At 37.7% G+C, this 22,663-nt stretch overlaps 1 protein-coding gene across 1 annotated transcript in view; it reads left to right on the forward strand.

Moving 5' to 3' along the window:
• The window catches only part of LOC109420544 (uncharacterized), a 129,430-nt gene that overhangs the window by 54,207 nt on the left and 52,560 nt on the right, over positions 1–22,663 (forward strand). Inside the window, exon 4 of the mRNA XM_062851094.1 lies at positions 20,374–21,131. Within this exon, the coding sequence (XP_062707078.1) occupies positions 20,374–21,131 (758 nt within the window). The remainder of the gene's footprint in view (positions 1–20,373; positions 21,132–22,663) is intronic.

A 22,663-nucleotide genomic window follows, 5' to 3' on the forward strand; every position in this document is an offset into this window, starting at 1 on the left:
TAATAGGCTGTTTTATCTCACGCAAATCTGACAGGAAAAGGCCTACTTTCCCACACCAAATTAACAGTGCTGTAATGGTTCATTACAGCACTGATTTGCGTTGCGTAATGAACCATTACAGCACTGTTTTCAGTTTTAGTCAACTTCTTGATGCTTTCTGGACGCAGTTTTGAAAAATTGTGACAACTGCACAGTATAACCTGCTATGATCAGATTTTCTTAATCATGGCTATGAACATACGTGTGCAGTTTGATGAAAAAGTTTTGTTCAAAAATATCCTCAAGGGTAATTTGTGAAATTGCAAAATACGTTGTACGCAGAACTCGATTTTTCCAGCACTCGTCGTAACTATCCAACTCGGCAAGCCTCGTTGGATAAATGTACGACTCGTGCTGTAAAAATCCTCATTCTGCACCTTGTAGCGTAAACTACTATTTCAACACTATCATAGAATAAGGAATACTACTGCCCTAAACTCGGTTCATGCAGATTATAAAAGATAACTTAACAGTTTCAAAATGTACCACACTTGGACACTGCTTTCTATGTGTATGTAGTAATAAAGCACATAGGTATGAATCGAAACGAAAGCTTTTCGTTTGTCGTTGTAATAGACAATGTTGGTCGGATTTTGTGGTTTCCCATCTTGCCCTGTGGGTGGCAGTTTTTCGAACGTTCATGTCGACGCAAAGATGTGTGACTTTTTGTCAATCGAGTGTTTAGCACCCGGGTAGAGGTGAATGGCAAACCAATAACAAAATAATAACATATTTTATTATCACATCTTATTTTGACATTCATGAGTTCTTCATGAAGAGCATAGAATAACATGTGACAAAACTTGAAATTTGATTTTTCTAATGGAAACACTTGACATTTGTTTGCAATTACTTCCCACGCGAAAACTTGGAATAAATAACTTAATTTACACTTCTTTTGGTTGCCAAGAGAACTAATTATGTTATTTTTTTTTTTATTTTCGATAACTAAATAACGGTATATTTTGCAATTACTAACCTTAATTTTTTTTTTGTTCTTGGTTTCCCATTGTGATGCCAAAATTTAGTAGGGTAATCTAGCTCTGAACTAGTCAAATAGTAATCTTAATTTGAATCGTTTCGAAATTCATTAAAATGATACACTTTTTGGGCAAATAGGGTGGATGTACCAATTATGGCACTACCTAAGGAAAGCTATTTATACAAAAATAACGAGAAGACCAACGAATGTCATCAATAAGTTAAAAGACAGCTTAGTTTTCATCATTTACAGGAAAAATATAGAAATGGGGCCAAAACTACTTTTAGTATTGATTACAGCGTGTGCCAATGATAGGAACCCTGTACCAGTTATGGTTATATTTTTTATCTTCGGTTCCTTTTCGCACTATTTGCATGCATTCCTTATGGGGTTAGCCATAACTGGTACACTATGGCGAAAAAGGGTGCAAGGAAGCCTAAATTTTAAGGAAAATGATTTATTTCAACCATGATTTGAGGAAAATGTGGAGTTTAAATGAGTGCGACTATCTTCTGTGAACGTGGTCTGTTGTTCACAAAATTTTTCTTGTTGATTTACATCGTTGAAGGGTGAAAATAACTATGGCGAATAATTGGTACTGTAACCATAATTGGTACACTTACCCTATTGCCCCAAAAAAGTTGGTAATGGCTTTCCGTAATATAACTTGGTATCATTGACTTTTAAAGCATTGAATAAAGCGTTTTTTCATTGAAAATAAGTGATTGAAAAATCACTGCGATTTCACCCATTTCCCCCCAGAGGAAGCACATTTTCGGTGCACTCGTACAGCTCACGCATTGTATCCCACGCAATAAGTGAATATGTACGTTAATTATTTTTCCCCATTTGAAAGAACTACTCTTTATCTTTCGCTTTCTAGCTTTGACTACCTAGGTGAATCGGAAATAAAAAACATGCGACTAATAAACTTTTTTATGTTTTACGGTTTTTGCCTACTTTTTGTTTACCTTGTTGTGGTAAATCTGACAGGTAATGTAATCAAAAGTTTGTTTGCACACATACAAGTATAACTTATACTGTATAAGTATTGGCTGAATTATTGTAACTGTTTACAACACATAAAACAAAGCCTAAACAGATGAAAAAGTACGCAAAACTGTTACCGTTCAACAGCACAAATGAGCTGGTTCATCACGAATGGGATATGAAAGCGGTTGAGGTACGTCTGGATAATTATCCTATCCGTGATGATAGCTGCGATTCCCATCAAAAACTTTCCACAAGCATTAAATGGGACAAGATCGGGGTTTATCCCGTGATCTCCACAAGAGTTTCTCTCAGAACATACTGCAGATGTTGTCGCCGAATTTCTGTTAGAGTTTCTCTTGAAGTAGTTAATCCTGGAATTTCTACTAAATCTCCTCCAAAGGTTTCAATGAGTTTTTCACTAACTTTCTGCAGGAATTCCTTCCGGGATTTCTCCCGAAGTTTCTCCTGTGATTTCTTCAATAAATTTCCGATAACTTTCTCCTAGAGTTTCCCTTTGGATTTCTACAGAAGTTTCAGCCGGTACATTTCCCACCCAAGGGTTCTCGCGGGATTGCTTTTGAGATTTCTCTCGGATTTCTCCCGGGACTTCTCTCAGATGATTCCTTCCGGTTTGATCCTGGGATGTCTCTCAGAGTTTTTCAGAATGTATCCTGGATTTTCTCCTATGATTTGTTTTGAAAGTCATCTGTGATTTCTGCAGGAGCTACTGCTCGTATTTCTCGTAGAGTTCGTCCCGTTATTTTTTTTTCGGATAATGTTCGTTGGTTATCTGATTTTTTTACAATTACATTATTTTCTTTCTCTGGGATTATTCCCAGAGCTCTTCCCAGAATCTTTTCCAGAAATTATCCCGAGATTATGGATGTTCTCGTAACGTCTAAAAGAAATCGCGGGGTAAACTACGTGTGGAATCCCGTAAGGAAATCCACGAGAAATACATTTCTGAAAACTGTGTCTGGAAGAAATACTTGGAAGAACTTCTGCCAAAATCCCGAAAGAAGCTGTTGAAAAAACTATCGCGAAACTGATAAAAGAAATTCCTGGAAGAAATACGATTTTTTTTGTATCGTTACTTGAGAGTGGAATCCTCGAGGAAGCAAATTATCTGCCATAGCTGTGGAAAACGAATTCTTCAACCGCCTCGATTTCATCACCATCGATATAAATTCGGGATGGCGGGCGCGGAGATTCTTCCCTGGAGCCCTTTGCCATCATGTACTTTGTCTTCGACACATTAAGGACCAATCCGATTTACCTGGCTTCACTCTTTAGTCGGATGTACGTTTCCACCATCGTCTCAAATTTACGAACTATAATATCAATATCATCAGCGAATCCAAGAAGCTGAACGGACTTCGTGAAAATCGTTCAACTCGTGTTTATCTCCGCTCTCCTTATTACACCCTCTAAAGCAATGCTGAACATCAAGCGCAAAAGACCATCACCTTGTCGTAGCCCTCTGCGAGATTCGAAGGGACTCGACAGTGTCCCTGATACTCGAACTACGCACATCACTCGTTCCATCGTCGCCTTGATCAATCGTATCAGGGACTAGTCTAATCTAGTCTAGTCTAGTCTAGTCTAGTCTAGTCTACACATACACAGTCATTCATTGAAAGAATCCTGGAAAATGATAGAATCGACTACTTCTACCATTTTTCTTGTCATTATCAATACTTGAAAGGCATCGGAGATGTTTTACAAGTATTGAAGCGGCCAGGCCTACTGTGCAGCGTTATTGAATACAATTGAACAGAACTGTGGAACGGCGACATCTCGTCAGCCGCTCCGTATCGTATATGTAATAAATGTGAAGCAAAAACGTTGGGAGTGACGTTGCTAAGAAGGTTAATGTCACTCCGTTGGGGCTCCTCTTCTTCCTGGGATGGGACACCTTGATCAATCGTATCAGGGGCTGTTCATAAACCACGTAGACCAAATTTTGACCATTTCAGACCCCCCCTCCCCCCTCGTAGACTTTTGTCCATACAAAAATTTTGAAAATTGTATGGAGCGTAGACTTTGGCCAGATTTTGTAGATAGGACACACGATACCTTCCATCCATTCCTCCGGAAATACTTCCTCCTCCCAAATCTTGGTGATGACCAAATGAGGGGCAGCCTCAACAAGTAAAAAAAAAAAGAAAGTCGAGTTGCAAATGTTTCTTCTGAATATTTTCTCAAACTTCTAGAACTAACGTTTAATCTTTCACAAAAAATATTTTCATTTCTCCTTACGCCAGCACGGCAATTATTTTATTAGGTGCTAGTATTATCTCTCGTCTTACCAAAATCTCTGTTTACTCTAAATCATTGTTAGTTCTTTTTCCTAACTCATCCATTTTTGCTTTTCTCGGGCAGTGAACTTGAAAATCAAAGTCAAGGGAAACGTTTCCCACCACCACTCGAATATCTACAAGCTTCAGTTGGTCGTTTGTCTTTTGGCATTCCACCCGTCTCGTTGGATTCCGAATAAATAAATTAAAGGGTCGACTTCCGGAATCCGTTTTTGGCAAGCTTCGCAGATTTACCGACGATGATGCTCAACAGATGATGCTCAACAGATATTCTTTGATTTATTTAAAATCAACCGACGAAATAGCATTCCGGCTGGTGGATTCTAGATGAACATCATTAAAAAACAGAAAATGAAATGGACTAATACTCCTTCAGCTATTTGTAGTTAACCGAGAAATTCAAATTCAAAATGCGGTAAATTTATGTATTGTAAATAGTATTTGTACATATTAAAGCCCAGTTTCGTGTTCGAAAGAAATCGCTCGAGAAAGCCCAGCACTTTAAGGGCTGTTAGCAGATCAAAAGGAATTTCTCAGCATATCTTAATGCATGAAATTCTTTGCCTGAATCGCTCAAGAAACCTTTTTTTCTTCGATCGCAGTTCAAATGGCAGTGACCGTAGAAAGTTTCTGCCAGGACAGGAATCGCTCAAGAAGTTTCTTGAGATTTTTTTCGAACCTGAAACTGGGCTTAGAAAAAGTAATGCCGTCTTCTGTCTGAAAACAATGTTCACAGTTACATTCAAGCCAAGCATGTTAGTCATAACATATAGAATCAATTAAAAAGATGGTTTAATAATCATTAATTCAATGATCTTCTACTTCTATGTCATTTTGGAATATCGTACTCACTGGAACAGACTGCTTTTGACTGGGATTTTTCTTACCGATGATCATTTTTTTAATTCAAAAGTCACTAACACCGTCACTAAAAGTTGAGTTACTTCGTTTCTTCCTATTGCTCAATCTGAGACAATGAGAAATCGAACGCTATGACTAAAAGACACATCGACTGTCAAGTTTAAACGAAAGGCATTAGTTTACCAACATGTTCTCAAATATCTCAAATTCCACGAAGACGTCAATGGGAATGAAAAGAAGACCTGTTGCGCTTTTTCCACTTGGATGCTAGATGCTAGATAGAAAGCGTGTGCATGAATTCAAGGATAAAATATTTTGTTTCTAGGAGAGTCGCAACCATTCCATCATCCTAAAAACAGTCTAGTGTGGATTGCGAGGTGGAACCAACCTTCATTCATCCGAGCGACCGACCGGCGACAAAACAATATCAAATCCCACGAAAAGGTGTCATCCCGGCGGTAGTGATACCTACCTATGTTGACATGTGTTTGCGCGTTTCGGAACGAGAATAGAGCCATTTGGCTGACATCTTTTGTACCCCATGGCACACACTCTCTCTTTCTCTCTCTGTCTCTAATGACACCACGATAGGTGTCAATAAGCCATTAAAGAAGTTTTATGTGGGGTAAGTTTTCCGCCGCCAGGAAAGAAACACCTTGCATGCCAACCCCTTTTGTTTGAGGGTATATTGTAGAGTGGATGGGTATAAAACGATCCTTTGTTTCAAAAAGCAATATTTAGCTGATAGATAATACTGTTGTTTCTCAAAACAGTTTACTATCATATAACGACTAAAAATTATGCAACCAAGCGAACTGTGCAATATTATCTTCACATTAATCTTCACATAATCTATCACTTTGCGCCTGGCATCCACGCACCAATGCATGAACCCCTATACCAAAAATAAACTTTTCCTAAAAAGACTCCGACATCCGATTGCAATCATCACTTACCTCCCCATCCCCACATTGACCTGCAACCTAACGTAGCAGGCGCCATTCTCGCCTAAGGTCATCAATACTCTCACACTGAAGGTGTCTGTTCGTCCCAAACAGCTATCTCATTAGTTCCTTGTGTGAGTTACCAGTTACTCTGGCGATACTGGAGTAGCAGCTACGGGCTACTCCAGTTCCATTCTATCAGCAATCTTTCGACTCTTTATCACATTTCTCACTCACGTTATCAAATTAGACGGGGTTTTCACCTCCACGATAATGAATTGTTACTGCTACTTACTTACTTAATCTTTCATTTTCGGATTCTGTAACGGTTTTTGAGTTTCGGATACAATAGGTTGTTGGCCCAAGGTCCCCTATTCACCGTGGTGGGGCTGCCGCCTTACGTATAGCTTCCGGTGGAAGAGCATTTCATACTCAGTTGCTGGAAGCCAGAGCAGACGCTGTTCGAGCCGCACCTCCTTGGCGAACAGACGCTCGGGATGTACCTTCTGAATCTAGCTTAAGTCAGAAAGACAACAGAGGCTAGCTCACCTTAGCTTGAGCCCACTTTCTAATTGCCAGGAATCACTATGGTGACTGATGGTGTACGCAACTGATTAATTAAGAATGATTATTTTAATCCTATTTTTGAACCAAATTGCATTTTACCCAAGAACACCCCATGCAGGTTGTCGCATGGTAAACACTATATCTACAGGGGTTACTCAAAATAACTGGGACAGGTAAAATTTTCACTCTTCAAAAAATGTTCAACTCGCTGTAACTTTTCGAAAAGTGCATCAAATATTCTCAATTTTTTACTGTAAGTTCATCAACTAGTTGTGTATCAGTAGTCCAATTTTGGAGAAGATCGGACCATTGTCCACGGAGTTATAAAGATTCTAGAAAAAGGTAAACTTATCCGATAGCCAACTTTGAGCTTTTATATCTCCGAATTCTATGAACCGAATGCAATGAAATTTTGACCATTTATGACTTGTATAATGAGCTATGAAAAACCTTTGACTTAACTTAAAATTGTTAACACGGAAAAAAATTATAACGATTAGATTATTTTTCCAATAAAACACCAAATTATCCAAAACCTCAACATCGTTTCAAAATTCAAGATGCAAATTATAGTTCAAATAATTTCCCTCTTAATGACTTATATATAAATGTGTTTTGAAGGAAAGTTACAACATAGCCGCTAATAAAATGAGAAAGTAATGGGATGCATATTAGAAATTGATGAATTTACTAAAAAATCGTGAAATGAATGAAATCGTTATAGCTTTTTCTCTTGTTAAAAATTTAAAGTTAAGTTGAACGTTTTTAAGAGTTCATCATATAAGTCATGAATGGTCAAAATTTCATTGCAATCAGTTAATTGAATCCGGAGATATAAAAGCTCAAAGTTGGCTATCGAATAATTATACCCTTTTCAAGAATCTTTATATCTTCTTGAAGAATAGCCCGATCTTTTCCAAATTTGAACCACTGATACACAACTAGTTGATGAACTTACAGTAAAAATTTGAGAATATTTGATGCCCTTTTTAAAAAGTTACAGCGAGTTGAAATTTTTTTGAAAAGTGAAAATTTTACCTGTCCCCGTTATTTTGAGTATCCCCTGTATATGTGATACGACACGGGCACGGGAGTCTAGGATTCATTAGTGGTGAAGATAGTCATTTGAGACTCTGAGGTATCTAGCTGAATATGTGATCCACTGTTTGGCTTCTCCTGTTCTAGGTAAAATAAACCAAATTTATTGCTTTATGGAATGAGGGTCGAATTAATTAATTTGCACGATACGGTAATATTCTCGTTAAAGTTGCACTGTTTGCAGTGGAGAACTGCTTCGGAAATGCTGTCGAAAACTTTTCTGAACAGAAAAGTTAAAGCATAAAAATGCACTAAAAGTTTCCTGCGTCAGTTATACTCACATTCAATGTTTCGAATTGGACTCGTTCGTATTTATAGACAGCCATCATCGGCAGCAACGAGATTCAATCAAATTGCCTCCCAATATTTCAATTAGTAGACAGACGACAATACATGTCCTCTCTGAATGAAACGTCTCCGGTGGTGGCGTCAATGAACGCAAAAATAAAATCTATCGGAATCAGTAGAGCGATAACAATGAACGGCAAAAAAAAAACCTACATATCCAGCATATACGTATACCCCATATTTTCGTCAGGCTCTTACTGCACTGACTAGCTAGCTGACTGGCATGGCACACCCCCGAATGTCGTGACTGGGATCCGTTAGAATGGGCTGGGATGTTTCTGGCAGCAGTCGTGCATGGCAGACAGGACGATAGCAGGAGCTGATATTGTGCAATGTCAATGTTTCTTTTTTTACGTGTTACTGGTTGTAGGCACTGAAAGGCTATCACTTCTCTTCAGGAACGAAGCTTCAATTCAAAGCCTGCATGCTCGGTCTGATGCATATTATTGAAGTATAACATTTTTGCAGAGATTTTCGAATATCTACCTTTTAATTTTTCACGAGTTTCGTATTCAAATCACCGATTATGAAAACATCACAGAGTACATACCATACAGTGTGTCGGACAAAAGAATAAGACCACCGGTTCTATTTCATACAAAATGGACACGTTTGACGATAATCGGGTTCTAGTAGACCGATTTGACTGAAATTTTGTTATTCGGCATGGAATTACGTGATTATGTATTAAGGACAAGGTATTTGGACTACAAAGCTTTAATTTTCTCGAGCACAAATCTAGAGAACCGTCATACGTATCTGGCTGAAAATGTAACTTGATGTGGAAGCCCACAGTAAACATTGAGTTACATTTTCCGCCAGATCCGTTTGACGGTTCGCTAGATTTGTGCTCGAGAAAATTTGAGTTATGTACTCCAAATACCTTGTCCTTAAATTGTTCACTACTTCAAAAGTTACAGATAGATACGGTGCGACAAAACAATAACAACAGATATTTATGAAGATTATTTGTGAGCAATTCAATAAAAATGTCCCCAAGTTTAAATGGCATCTCCTATTTTAGTACTAGTTTGTAATTGATAAACTGCTCGACATAATTTTACGAAGCTTGGTGTTTGGGATGAGAAAAAAAGAACAGGGGTTTGGGACCCTAGAAGTGTCATAGTGAAAGAATTTTTGAAAAATATTGGACCGGGCCTTCACAGTTTATGACCGAAGTTTGTATGTAGAACTTGGGGTGTTCAATTGATATGTGCATTAGAACTTGCCGTGCATGTATTTAGGCGTTAGACAATAACGAAACAAATCTAAGGGGCTGTTCCAATTGACGAATTGTTTTAATTTTCACTTAAACTTGACAGTTCGTTAATTATTTCCTTAGGAGAACTGTCAATTTTGAGTTAAGAACTGTCAAATTTAAGTTAAAATAATAGTTTTAATTCGTCAATTGGAACAGACCCTAAATAGCGAAAACGCCTAAATATATGCACGCATGTTCTAATGGACATATCAATTGAATACCCCAAGTACCCAAGTCTTTTTTTCTCATCCCATAACAAAATGTTGTGTTGAGCGGTGTTATTGAGCATCCGATATTCTTATATGTCCTTTGGTAATGGCAATCTGAACCTGGTCTTATTATTTTGTCGTTTCGTTTATAGGTAACTCTTGATTTAGTAAACAGCACTTAATCAATGCAAATGAAATGCAAATCAAAATTCACGTAACTCCATGGCTACTGTTAAAATTTCAGTCACATCGGTTCACTAGAAACCGAGCATCAAACTTGGCCGTTTTGTATGAAAAATGGCTGGTAGCCTGTCTTATTGTTTCTTCCGACACTGTATATCCCTTTCGTGACGAACCAGCACAATTGTGCTGTTAAGCGGTAACAGGTTTGCATATTTTTTTCATCTGTTTAGACATTGTTTTAAGTGATATAAACTGTTTCCTTAAATCAGCCATTACATATACTTGTATGTGTGAAAACAAACTTTAGTTCACGTTGCCTGTGGGATTCATCACAACAAGGTTAACAAAAAGTCGACAAAAACCATAAAATATGAAAAAGTTTTATCTGTCGCATATTTTTTATTTGCGATTTATCTAGGTAGTCAAAGCTAGAAATTGAAAGATAAAGGGTAGCTCTTTCAAATGGGGAAAAATAATTGTTGTTTTTTTTTTTTTTTGATAAATCTTAGAGTTCTGGAGAGCCAAAGTTGAGCCATTTGTATGGAGATTTCATTATTTTGTGCTCCGTCCCGAAAGGGATATACACATGAATCAATAAAGAAAAGGACGCCATTCTTTTAGTGAATTATTCTGTTTTTTTGTTGTTGTTCTGCCTGAACCCATTTATTTCAATGGTTGAGCGAACGACACAGAAGTGACACTTCAAATTTAATATCATGATCTAACTTGGTTCGTCAACCTGACGACTGTCCCGAAATATCATTCTGGATTTGGTTAAATTATTGACGGTTTCCAACCTAATCGAACGCGACGATTTGAATTTGTCGCGGATGAAACCGTCGCAGCCAATCAGCAGGCGGGAGTCTGACTTTTCTCCGATCTCACTAACACAAACAGCAGCAGAGGTGGTGTTGATTCGTTGCGATGATTCAGAAATGCCGACTGGAAGTTGGCAGCGCGTTTTGCTATGAAAACAACATACAATATATTAGAAGAACATTCAAAGTCTACACTATTGGACTACTGAAGAAAATTTATCAGTCTACTTTCAATAACTTTAATTTACAAAAAAAATATACTACTCATTCAGTGCAAATTTTCGGTAATACCAATCCGTGTGGTCCATTATGATTTTCTAATGACTCAACGTACATATGTACAGATGGGTAAATTATTGGTTAAATCGTGAAAAAATCCACAGCTCAGGTGAGATTTGAACTCACGATCCTTATTCGCTAGACAAGTGCTTTACCAACTAAGCTACCGAGCCAATTAATGACACGGCAACTTAGTTGTTATAAGGTAATTCAAATCTTTCCTCCTGGATTTCTCCAGGAATCCGCTCTTCAGAGATACCTTAGATAAATCCAGGAATGAATTTCAGGGAATGTCCGTGTGTATCAGAAGAGATATCTTCTATGATAACTTTGAGATGTCGCAGGAAAAAACCGTGAGGAACTCACGGAGGACGTCCTGGAATAATACAAAAAAAAACAACTTTTAGAGGAATCCACGAAGGAACTCATGTACACTTTTCTTCCGAAGGAAGAATTCACACTTTGGGAGTTTGTTGGGAATGGGATTCGATCCTAGGTCCTCGACATGATAGTGACGTGCTTTAACCACCACACCAGGGGCCTGTAGCATAATGAAAATTTTACTAATAATATTAGTCTTGTAGCTTGTAACTTATAATTTTCTGTTGCATAAAAATACTACAAGTACAAGTTACAAGTCCAATACTACAAGTCAGATGGACTAATATTATTAGTAGAATTTACAAGTGTATGTTGCATAAACAAACTAGAAGTATAAAATATTAGCTATGACTTGTACTTTTGATTACAAGTCTCAAAGGTCTTGTAAAATAATTAACAAGTTAGATTTAAAGTATTGCAGAAGTCATATTTAGTTTTGAATATATCGATTTACCATTTTGATGAACTCAAAAAATATTATTTATCTAACATGTCAACCTTAATTCCAGTTTTCGACGATTAAATTTGGCAGTATGTATTCAAAACTCATTGAAGAGAAAATTGCGTTGATGTACACTTTGTATCCAAAATATAATTTCTGCTGAGTCTCTCAAGTTCTCCAAAGTTTCTACAATACTCATCTTTGATTGGAGGTTCTTGGTAAAGTTATGGTTATTATGGTCACTGCATAAGCACAGGTAAAGTTGCAGATGCGAAATAAATTTGAATCAATTGCTTGTATTGCGCATCATTAAGTTAATCAAGAGCTACAAAGTAGATAAAAGCTCAATTTTTGCATCCCAGATCACTTGGGATTTCAACAAGAAGCATAATACATGTTGCTAAATCTTTATACATTATTTTTCAACCATTACTATTAAATCTTTGGGACATTTTACTAAAAATCTAGGTACTTGTAGTGCCATACTTTGTAAAAAAATATTTCGTCAGAGCGGCCGAAAATTATCCAAACAGCATATGTTTTTCTTCATCTATCGTATAAAGAATGCAAAACTTCCGGATGTTACGCGGAAAATGCAGAATATAAACAAACATCAACTGCCATTTCAAATTAATAGTGAACTGTCGGATGAATTTTGACAGGTAAATGAACCAAAACAACTTGTATTTTCATGGTCACTAATATTACAAGTGCTAATAATATTAGTGGAAAATTGAGCCTTTATGCAACACAAATTATTAGCACTTGTAATATTAGTACTTGTAACTTGTAACTTGTAGCTAATATTATTAGCCCGATTATGCTACAGGGCCCAGGTCTGCTCCACAAGCATGCTTCTGTTCAGATTGTTTGGTTTCCCTCTGCTGGGGGATAGTTGAAAAAAACCGGATTAATCCACCTAGTGGTGATAGTGCCTTTCTCGTCGAATATGTACGCATGATCTTACCGTCGACGTAAGCATCCTGAATCCTGTGAATAATTTATTTATAAAAGCAAGAATCCAAGCCGTCATCGAGTTACTGATGGCACATATTTCGGGTGTTATGTTCAATGTATAGGCAGAGCTGAAAAATATCAGACCTTTTATTTGACTGCGTGACCACCTTTACTTTAACTGGAATATCATCAATACCAAGACGATAATAACAAGCTTAAATAAAAATTATTTCACAACCAAAAATCTCTTTACAGTCTTCGATAAACTTTTTCCTACACACTTCAGGCTATATTTTATTATCATTGGTTACTAGATTCAAAAAAATTTACCAAAAAATGAAAGCAAGTGAAATTTTTCGTACTGAATCCAATTCAAATTAGAACCATATCACAGAGCGCGAGGAGCAATCAGTCGGATCAAAATTTTGCGCAGCAATTTTAGACGCCAAAGGGAATTGAAAAACTTTGCTCGAGGTTGATGCGATTAAATTTCAATTTTCTCATGGAAACCCATTCTACTGTTTATTTACACCTCAGGAATATGAGAAGATGTTATTTGATGAGCCTGCATCAGTGTTATCGCTTCCATTGAATATTTTCACTGTTTTTACTTTTACCACTTCCTGTGAGATACCCGGAACCGGTTCCAAGACTGTACCTATTGTCTCAAATATGGTCTGAGACTAGTGTCTTGCTAACTGTTCAACAGGTTTTCTGAAAAGCCGAAAATTGATGTGCATGCATGGATTTGATTCATTTTACATTTTGGTCATTCTGGCGGGTTCTACAGGTAGTCTCTAATGTGATCTGAGACTATTTTTTTGTAAACCGTTCATCAGGTTATCGAAAAAGCCGTGGTTTGATATGTCGCACAACCGGTAGTCTCTGCTAATCACAGCAGGCTATTTTCCTGCTAACCGTTCTTCAGGTTATCGGAAAAGCTGCAGTTTAATGTGTCGCATGCATGGGTTTGGTTCCCATCTACATTTGACCACTTCTGACGGGACACACGGAACCGATTCCGGAATACTACTGGTTTTCCTAAATATAGTCTGATTCCATTTTATTGCTAACGCGTTCATCAGGTTATCTATAGAGACGCGATTTGATGTGTCGCATGCATGGGTTTGGTTCAATTTTATATTTAGCCAGTTCCGGCGGGGCATCCTGAACCGGTTCCGGAACACTACCAGTAGTCTCTGCTGGGTCAAAGGCTATTTTCCTGCTCACTGTTTATCAGGTTATCGAAAAAGCCGCTATTTGATGTGTCGCATGCATGGATTTGGCTCACTTTTATATTTGGCCACCTCCGGCGGGACATCCGGAACCGATTCCGGAATACTACTGGTTCAGATATGGACTGAGAGTATTTTCCTGCTTACCGTTCGTCAGGTTATCGAAAAAGCCGCGGTCTGATATGTCGCATGCATGGTTTTGTAGCATTTTCATATCTGGCCCCTCTCTGGGGTACCGATCCGGAACACCTAAATGGCCATATCTCCGGAACGGCTGAATCGATCCGAACCATTTTCAATAGGAAACAATGGGACCAGATTCCACGTCGAATGAACCGTCGGTCATAAAAATCGGTTGAGGTTTACTGCCAAAAAGTGATGTGAGTTTATTTTGTACACACACATACTCACACACACACATACACACACACACATACATACACACACACAGACATCACCTCAATTCGTCAAGCTGAGTTGATTGGTATATGTGACTCGACCCTCCGGGCCTTCTATCAAAAAGTCATTTTTGGAGTGAACATATAGCCTTTCCAGTACACTTAGTGTACGAGAAAGGCAAAACATCCTGGTAAACGAGGATTAAGCTCGTAAAATATTGACTATACACAAACTTTTGTATAGTTTGAATTGTTCATCAAATATTCGAATCGCTCATGCCATATAGTTCAAATGACGTCTAATTTCATTAATGGTTGGAGCTTAGGTTCCCATGTCTCACCAGCCAAATGACTAGGTTTAGCAAACTTTGCATTATTTTTTGCAATACTTTAAGCGACATGATAGAATTGTTCCGAGTTCGTCAAGTATTAGACCACTAATGTAGCAGCATTTAGTGGGTGATAAGGTACAAAAGTGACATTATTGTATTGCGCGCAAACCCCAAAATTTTATTCCCACCTTTGGGTTTCCGCGCCAAAGTCCCAGCGCCAGATTTGGCGACAAAGAGACATGACAGCAGTCGCCGAACAGTTGTCAATCCTGATATTTGACCGCGGCCGCCCATTAGTTATGGGAGTGGATTGTTGTCATCAGGGTGGCCAGCGAACCGGGAAAACCGGGAGAACCGGGAAAAAGCCGGGAATTCGGAATCACCGGGAAAAAACCGGGAAATATTCGGGAATTCAGATTGCCACCGGGAAAATTTTGCATTTCCAGGAATAATTCCATACTGCTCTATTATTTCTAATTATTAATCACTTTTTTATCATCCATGAAAATAATCTGTAATGCCAAGCTTGTTGCTGGTTTAACAGAAGTTGCAATATTTTGATATATTTTATTGAAAATACGACTTGCGTTATATTTAGATGTTGAGAATTTTAAAATCATAATATCGGTTGCTAAAGTCGATCTGTTAAGTCATTTTAAAAGTTATAACTGTTTTTATTCTTAGTTTTCAGCAAATCAAGAAGAAAAATAATGATTTATAATTCCTGCGTAATAATGTAAAGAGTTTCAGTAAACTTTAGTAAAGGGCAATCTTCCTCTGAATTAGTCTTGTATCGATGTCACCAAAATACAATAATGCTACAAAAACTAACATGGGCACTCACATGTTTCTTTTCACTTGTCTACATCAAATTGAAATTGTGGGAAATGTATTTTAACAACAGCAACAAGGAATTGGTGAAAGACAGACTAAATGGAGTAAATAGGACGTTGTCGTTGGCTAAATTTTAACAACAGTTATGTACAACTAAACTGAAACCTAGAATCACAAATTTTTACTTGGCCAAACGTAATTCTAAGCAGTTTTTTTGGCAAGTGTTACTAAAACAAATAATGTTATTATATGGAACATGAGAGACGAACACAACACAATAAAGCCTTGATAAAGCCTATACTGCCGTTCTAAGCATATCTGTACCATGTTCGAAAATGTGCAACTGAGAAAACTGCCATTAAAGTTATTAACGTATTTTTCTAATTGACCAACAACTATACTGTACCACAACGGCACACGCAGCCGTATTTCTATTAAAGTAGATTATATCTGAAGTAGAATCAGTGAAGTTGCCTTTTTTAATGTCATTTTTGAGTAATTACTTCCCAGCGGGACAGTTATGCTGTGAAACACAACGCAAATTTGAAATTTCCACGCTTACTTTTCGCAGTTTTTGACTATATTTCTTGTAGTGGGACAGATATGCTTGGAAATGCAACAATTGGACATTATGGCTTGGTATTTATTTTCGAAATTTCAGAACAAACTAAGAACTTTTACAAGTTTACATAAAAATACACATACAATTATACTGATAGGAGAAAAAAAGTGAAAAATGCTGAAAATCAACATGGAACAGATATGATTAGAACGGCAGTATAGGCTTCCGAAAAAAAATGTAAAATTGTTAAAAGGAATTAACGATTGCTCAAAGGAATTCAGCAATAAGGCCAGTTTCGTGTTCAAAAGGAATCGCTCAAGAAAGTTTTAGACCAATTCCTAGAATAAAAATTCCACAGTGACAGCCATTTGAATTGTCATTCCTTCGCAACTGCGTACTGCGAAGAAAAACGGTTTCTTGGGCGATTCATGCAAGAATTTCTGTAATATAACTGCTTTCCATCAAAAGTTTGAATATTTTTCAAAGAAGCCTGTGTGCCAAAAATTGCTGAATCTGAACATGTTGTTTATATTAAGTTGATATGAAACATCTTCAAAATTTTAACACAAGTATCAGGCATACTGTATCAGTTCTAGTGGAAATGATGTTTTGACGTTCAAACTAAAAATGAGAAGAAATGTGAAAGTACTTTACAGTTGCAAAAATGCACATGTCGGCACCAACATTTCAAAAGGGCGTAACTGCATTTTGACACAAACCACTCTTTCACATCTGTGGGTCATATTTTAAGTTTCCTACGAAATTCACAAACATTACTAGACAGAGAAATTGTTCTTCTTTCCTATACCGGCGGTGATTTGCATGGCGGCAATGAAATACGATCTACAGATGTGAAAGAGGGGTTTGTTTCAAAATGCAGTTACGCCCTTTTGAAATGTTGGTGCCGATGTACAGTTTTTACAGAAACCTATGTTTCATTGGCATTGCAAAAAAAATGTCATCAGGAATTAAAATTCTTAAGAGATTATTTCTGAATTTTATCCAAAAGAATCTCTTGAAGTTCACCCAGGAGTTTAATTAAAAATTCAAACATATGTTAGTTCTGAAATTTATCCTGGAACAGCTCCTGAACCGATAGGGATTATTTTATTCAACACAAGTAAACAAGCAAGTAAAACCGGGAAAAAATTGAAAATTCCGGGAAAAAACCGGGAAATCAAAATCTGAAATTCACTGGTCACCCTGTGTCATGCAAATAGAGCATTCCGCAGAAAATGCATGTGTATTAAGTTATTATTGGCGGATTTTTTGCTATGTTAGTGGGAAATTTAACGATTTGCTGTATCGCGTAAGCTTTCGCTGGAAGCAAACGTCATGTTCTTCAGCGAAGCAACGTAAATTTTCAGTGAAACAAGCAATAGGATTTATAGACATTTGATGATCTACAACTTGTGGACTACAGCCTACAATTCTTTCAAATTTGATAGTTAATCCATGGCAAAACTATAGAATTTGACCCAATCGCCTACATGCGTTTAACGATTTTTTGAAAAGTGCGCAAATTTAGCCCCTAGGTGCGAAAAGTATGGTGCGAACGCGATGTTTTCAAATATATTTCAATTTCAATTTCTTTCGTTCGCCAAAAGATTGTTTGAATCAAAAACTATGTGTTATGGTATTCAAACTGTTTTCCATCATTGGATAACATCATGTTTGTAGTGTTTACCTAATGGTTGTGTGCATAGGATATCTACCTACATGAAATGCTATTCATGACGGTACCTAAATGTCTAGGTATGATTCATTATGTCTACCTAAGGTAGTATAAATACGGGTGCACTGCGAATCCGGCATTACCCTTTAAGGAATAAAAAGTACCCTCTTTTTGCTAGTATATGAAGCTGTCAAAATAAAGGGTACTTCAAAATTTTGGACAAAGGGTAGATTTTGCCCACTTTCAAGTTTCAAGTGTTTACTCCTTAAAGGGTGAAAATTTTGTTGAGATCAGTTTGTATTCGGAGCTTGCACTTATTTGTTCAAATTCAGATCAGGAGCTGTATTTATTTAATCATATAAAAAACTAGAAATAACGAGTAAGTATAATAACGTTTTCCTATTGTTTGTGATGGTTATTTACATCAGAAATATTGTGGTTTTGTTGCAGGACTTCCGAAAAAAACAGAACTTCGACGGGATTGCGCAAGTTGTAGCAGAAGGATTTCTAGCCGCCGCCCAACCCCCTTCAACAGCAATAGTAGCACAAAAATTTAATATTTATTACATTACGAATTATAAAATATCTATTTTTGCTTAAATAAAATTGTTTCTATGTTAAATTGTGCCTTGAGTTCAACGTTTTCATTTTTCATCCAAATCAAAAAAAAAAGAAAATTAAAGAGAGTTAAATTTACCCTTTTTTCAACCGGGTTTATTGCGGATAATGGGTAAAAATTATTCGTTGAACTGACGTATGAGGGCATTACTCTTTAAAGAGTAAAGACCGTTTACTCTTTTTAAGAGTTCACCTAGTTACTCTCAAAGTGGGTACTTTTTCACCCTTTAAAGAGTACTTTGGCTTCTCAGTGTGGTCATTTGTGCGGTCCACAGCAGAGACTGCACAAGCCTTGGACTTGTCAAGATCTTTAATATTCTTCTTTTGAAAGATATACAAATGTTAACCCGCTGTTTCATCTTGCCCCACCCGTTTCAGCTTGTCCGGTGTACCTTACTCTCAAAAATGTACAAATTGTGAGTATTTTCTACAATTTTGGGCCACTATGTTTTTTAAAATAGAATCATTCGTAACATAAAGTTTAGTGTAGTTTTGTTACTTCAAATCAAATTTGAGATTGCTGCCTGTGATTATTGCTGTCCCATATGAATAGGAAATATATGGGGCTGATATGTTATCATAGTCAAATTCCCTGGGCTTGGATTATATCTTCCAGGAAGCTTTGATTTCAGGCATGTGGTCGATGGCCTTTGCAGTAATGATTGGAATAGCTGAATGTATAATCAATGGCAAACAATTCTGTAAGAATCAGATCTTCAAGTCATCTGATATAGTTATACTGATCATGACGCTGCATAGTATATCGAACATTTGTCGAAGTCATTTATGTGCCGGGAAAATATAATTCCAAGTTGGAGAGCATATTACAAACTGAGGGAGGGTAATAGGCCCAGTCAGACCCCTGAATGGGCAATGTGGGTTAGTTTATGGGAATGCCATTGAAGGTTTGTAATATTCTCCGAGGCTTTCGAAATCCAACAGGGCGCGTCCCCGGGTTGCGGATAGGGGGAAAAGGGAGATTTTTCACATTTGTACTGTAATCAGCCAATGTGGTATTATCTCCTATGGTGTTGTAGTGCAAACGAATGATCTCATTATATGGGAATTCGAACCTTGTAATGTATTGTTTATCAACTTCAATTTTCTAAGCTTGATAAGGTTTTGAAGACAAACATGAGATGAGAGAATTGCCTAATAGGAAAGTCACATCAGCAAAGCTTTTACATATGCAAATGCTATCCATGGGGTCATGTCTAGCATTTAATATGCATGGCAATGACTGATTCTTACCTAGCAGGGGTACTACAAGACCACGCGGACAATTCGATTAAAGGCTTAATTGGGGATAATATATTTTCCAGAACTGTAGGGACATTTTTTCCGGGGTGACTGGCGAGCCGAAGAGGGTAGAAGTTTCCGTTTGTTATAATTGACAAAATAAACAATCGGGCGCTTTTTCTTTCTATGACTTGCTTGGTATTTTGTGAATTATTGTTTTTTTGGTTTTGGAAGGTATGCGATTCACTATTGAGCCTTAAAATTATTTTGCATCTGAATAGCATTGATATTGTCAAGTCTGTACCAACACCCTAATCCCACACCAAAATACCCTTTTCCTATCCCATGGCGTTTATGTGGTCAGCAAAGACTATTCAGCCATTACCCCTCCTTATCATCGGCTTTGGACTGACTTGCGCTCTCATTGCCCCACCAAATGCTGCAAAATGAAAATGAAAATGATATGTTATCATAGTCAAATTGTTTAAAGAGCTGTTTTGTATTGTTTCATAACTTTTTATATACATATTTAGCCCACTGCCAATACATAGTTTGATGATGAATACAAACGGTTTAGATAAACTACAAATAGAGAAAGTTTTTCACAACGCAATTAATTTTTAGTAGAATTATTTAGTATACTTAAGAATGTTTAAAAATGTGCCCCGCATTGGAGAAAGAGAAATTTTATCACTTTAGAAAGGCAGTTTCTTTTATTTAGCCTTGCGTCTCACAACGAATGTCCGCAATTGACTTATCAAACTAATAATATTTCTTGCTTCTCTTTTATTATTTTGCAGTCTTGGACCCATATTACACCGTCGCGCGTCTTCATCTGAGCATTCCTATCTCCAAGGAAGCATACATCATCCTAAGAGATCACCCCCTCCTAAGCGTGTCCTTACCTCAAAAGAAAAATACAACCGAACCATTCAGCTACAGCATCGAAAGCCCCACTGAACCATACCTGAAAGTGAACGACACCTCCGGAGAGCTTTGGTTAGCTTCGCATTTTCTCGACCTTCAGTCCCCGACGGAATTCATTATCACAGCACACAACCGACGACAGAGCGGAGAGCTGCTAAGACGACTCAGTTTGACCATCAGTCCCACTCCGGTGGGAAACATTTCACTATCACGTTTCTGCCAGGAGCACGTTGACAAAATTTGCTTCTGGGACCGGGCCATTTACAAAATTCAGGAAAACGAATCACCTGGTTTCACGATTGGACCGCTCGGTGCCGCCGACCTGTACCAGAAGCTGTGTCGGACGCGCTCCGTCAGCCATCAACTGAACAACGCAACCAATTATGTGACCGTGGCCGCCAATGGATCATTGCACAGTGTCATCCCGTTGGATTACGATTCCGCTCGGCCGGGTGCTCTCTTGAAGGCCACCGCTCGCTGTACGGTTCAGTTCGGCGAAAACGATGTTCCTGTGGAGCTGGACAAAACCGTCGAAATCGCCGTGCTGGATCGGAACGATAATCGACCCCGCTTGCAGCACACTAATGACACACACATCGAGCTGCCGTTGGACGATCCGCATATTAACGAGGTGAGTCGACTTTGAATAATGTAATCATCAGTGAAACGAGATTGCACCACGGGATTTAGGAACATGTTCTCCAATTATGTGTTTATGGTCCTCTGTCATAGTGTGGTGGTTGGTTGTGATAGGAACAGCATTGAATGCATGATGGATGAATAATACATAATTTCACGGAAGCACGAATCCAATCACGGAACATTCAGTGCTGGAAATTTTCAAATGGTTAACCGAATTTGATATTGTGATGCTGGGGAACTTTCGTATTTTTGGCAATTTTCTTCTTTTCGTCATGAGGGCTTTTTTTGTCAAACTTATTGAATTCTAAGTTGGAGTCAAATCTTCTTCAACCAAGCTTAATTGTACGACCAAGTTTCAGGCAACTTGGCCAACATAATAACTTTTCCTCCCCCCTCGATGGAGAGAACAAACCTGCCGATTTGGGCATTATCTGCAGGTTTGTTGTCCACACGTCTGGGACAAATCAAAACCAATGTTGTGGGCTTGCGTCGCAATAAAACAGAACATAGTGAGTAACATACATAAACACAACATAAGCGAATTATTCTCCATAAATTCCTTGAGAAAGACACAATAAATGTGACCCAAACGTCGGATGAAAACTTGAGAATCCGTTTATCCATTATTTTATTCTTTCTATTTCTATTATTTCTATTCAACAACCACTGCCTGGTAATGGATTTCATAGTTCCGAATTTCCCCACCACGTGGAGCTAGTGTACTGTGACTTCCGGTACGACTTTGATGGGATGTAGCACGAGTTTGAAGCCAGTTAGGAAGGTATGATCTTCGGCAAAGTTGTTCAGGACTACGAGTACCGTCAGTGTACCAGTAGCCGCTCATGACCCAATAGCCGCTCACTATCGTAAAAATCAAGGTTACACGTATAAATACACTCTTATTGGCGCGGATATTCATGGAGAACATAAACTAGATGAAAGCAAAGCCATTTTATGTAATATTAATTGAATAACATAAATTTTAAAAGCAAAACTTTGAAAATTTTTGAGCGGCTATTGGGCCCAAAAAAGTAGCTGGTAATTTCATGTGTTCCAGTTACCGCTCACGCAAAAACCTACGTGAAAATTGTCAAATCTGTCGGTTTTAGTACACAGCGTATTTATTCACTGTTGTACACTTAGTTTGAACAGAAAGAAATAATTGCAAAAATACAAAGTTGTAAAAATAATGCACTTTTTCGGAAAAGTCTACTTACAGGAGGTCATAAATTTGTTCGTGAGCGGAATTAGGACCACTTTGGTCCTACATCAATTGCAATAAAATCATAATTTCATGAGAAGTTTTGGATCTGTCTTGATTTGTATCTGCTTGTACTTAGGTTGAACTAACTTGAAATGCAAAAACATTTCAATTTACTTTACAGCCTATCAATACTTAGTGTTTTTCTGCGAAACTGGCCTTAGATGAGCGGAATCTGGTACACTGATGGTACTTCTAGTTCCGAATTTTACCACCACGTGGCGCTAGTGTACATAGTTACTTCCAGTATGACTTTGGAA

Source organism: Aedes albopictus, chromosome 2 (genome assembly GCF_035046485.1).
Source record: "Aedes albopictus strain Foshan chromosome 2, AalbF5, whole genome shotgun sequence".
Classification (NCBI taxonomy): domain Eukaryota; kingdom Metazoa; phylum Arthropoda; class Insecta; order Diptera; family Culicidae; genus Aedes; species Aedes albopictus.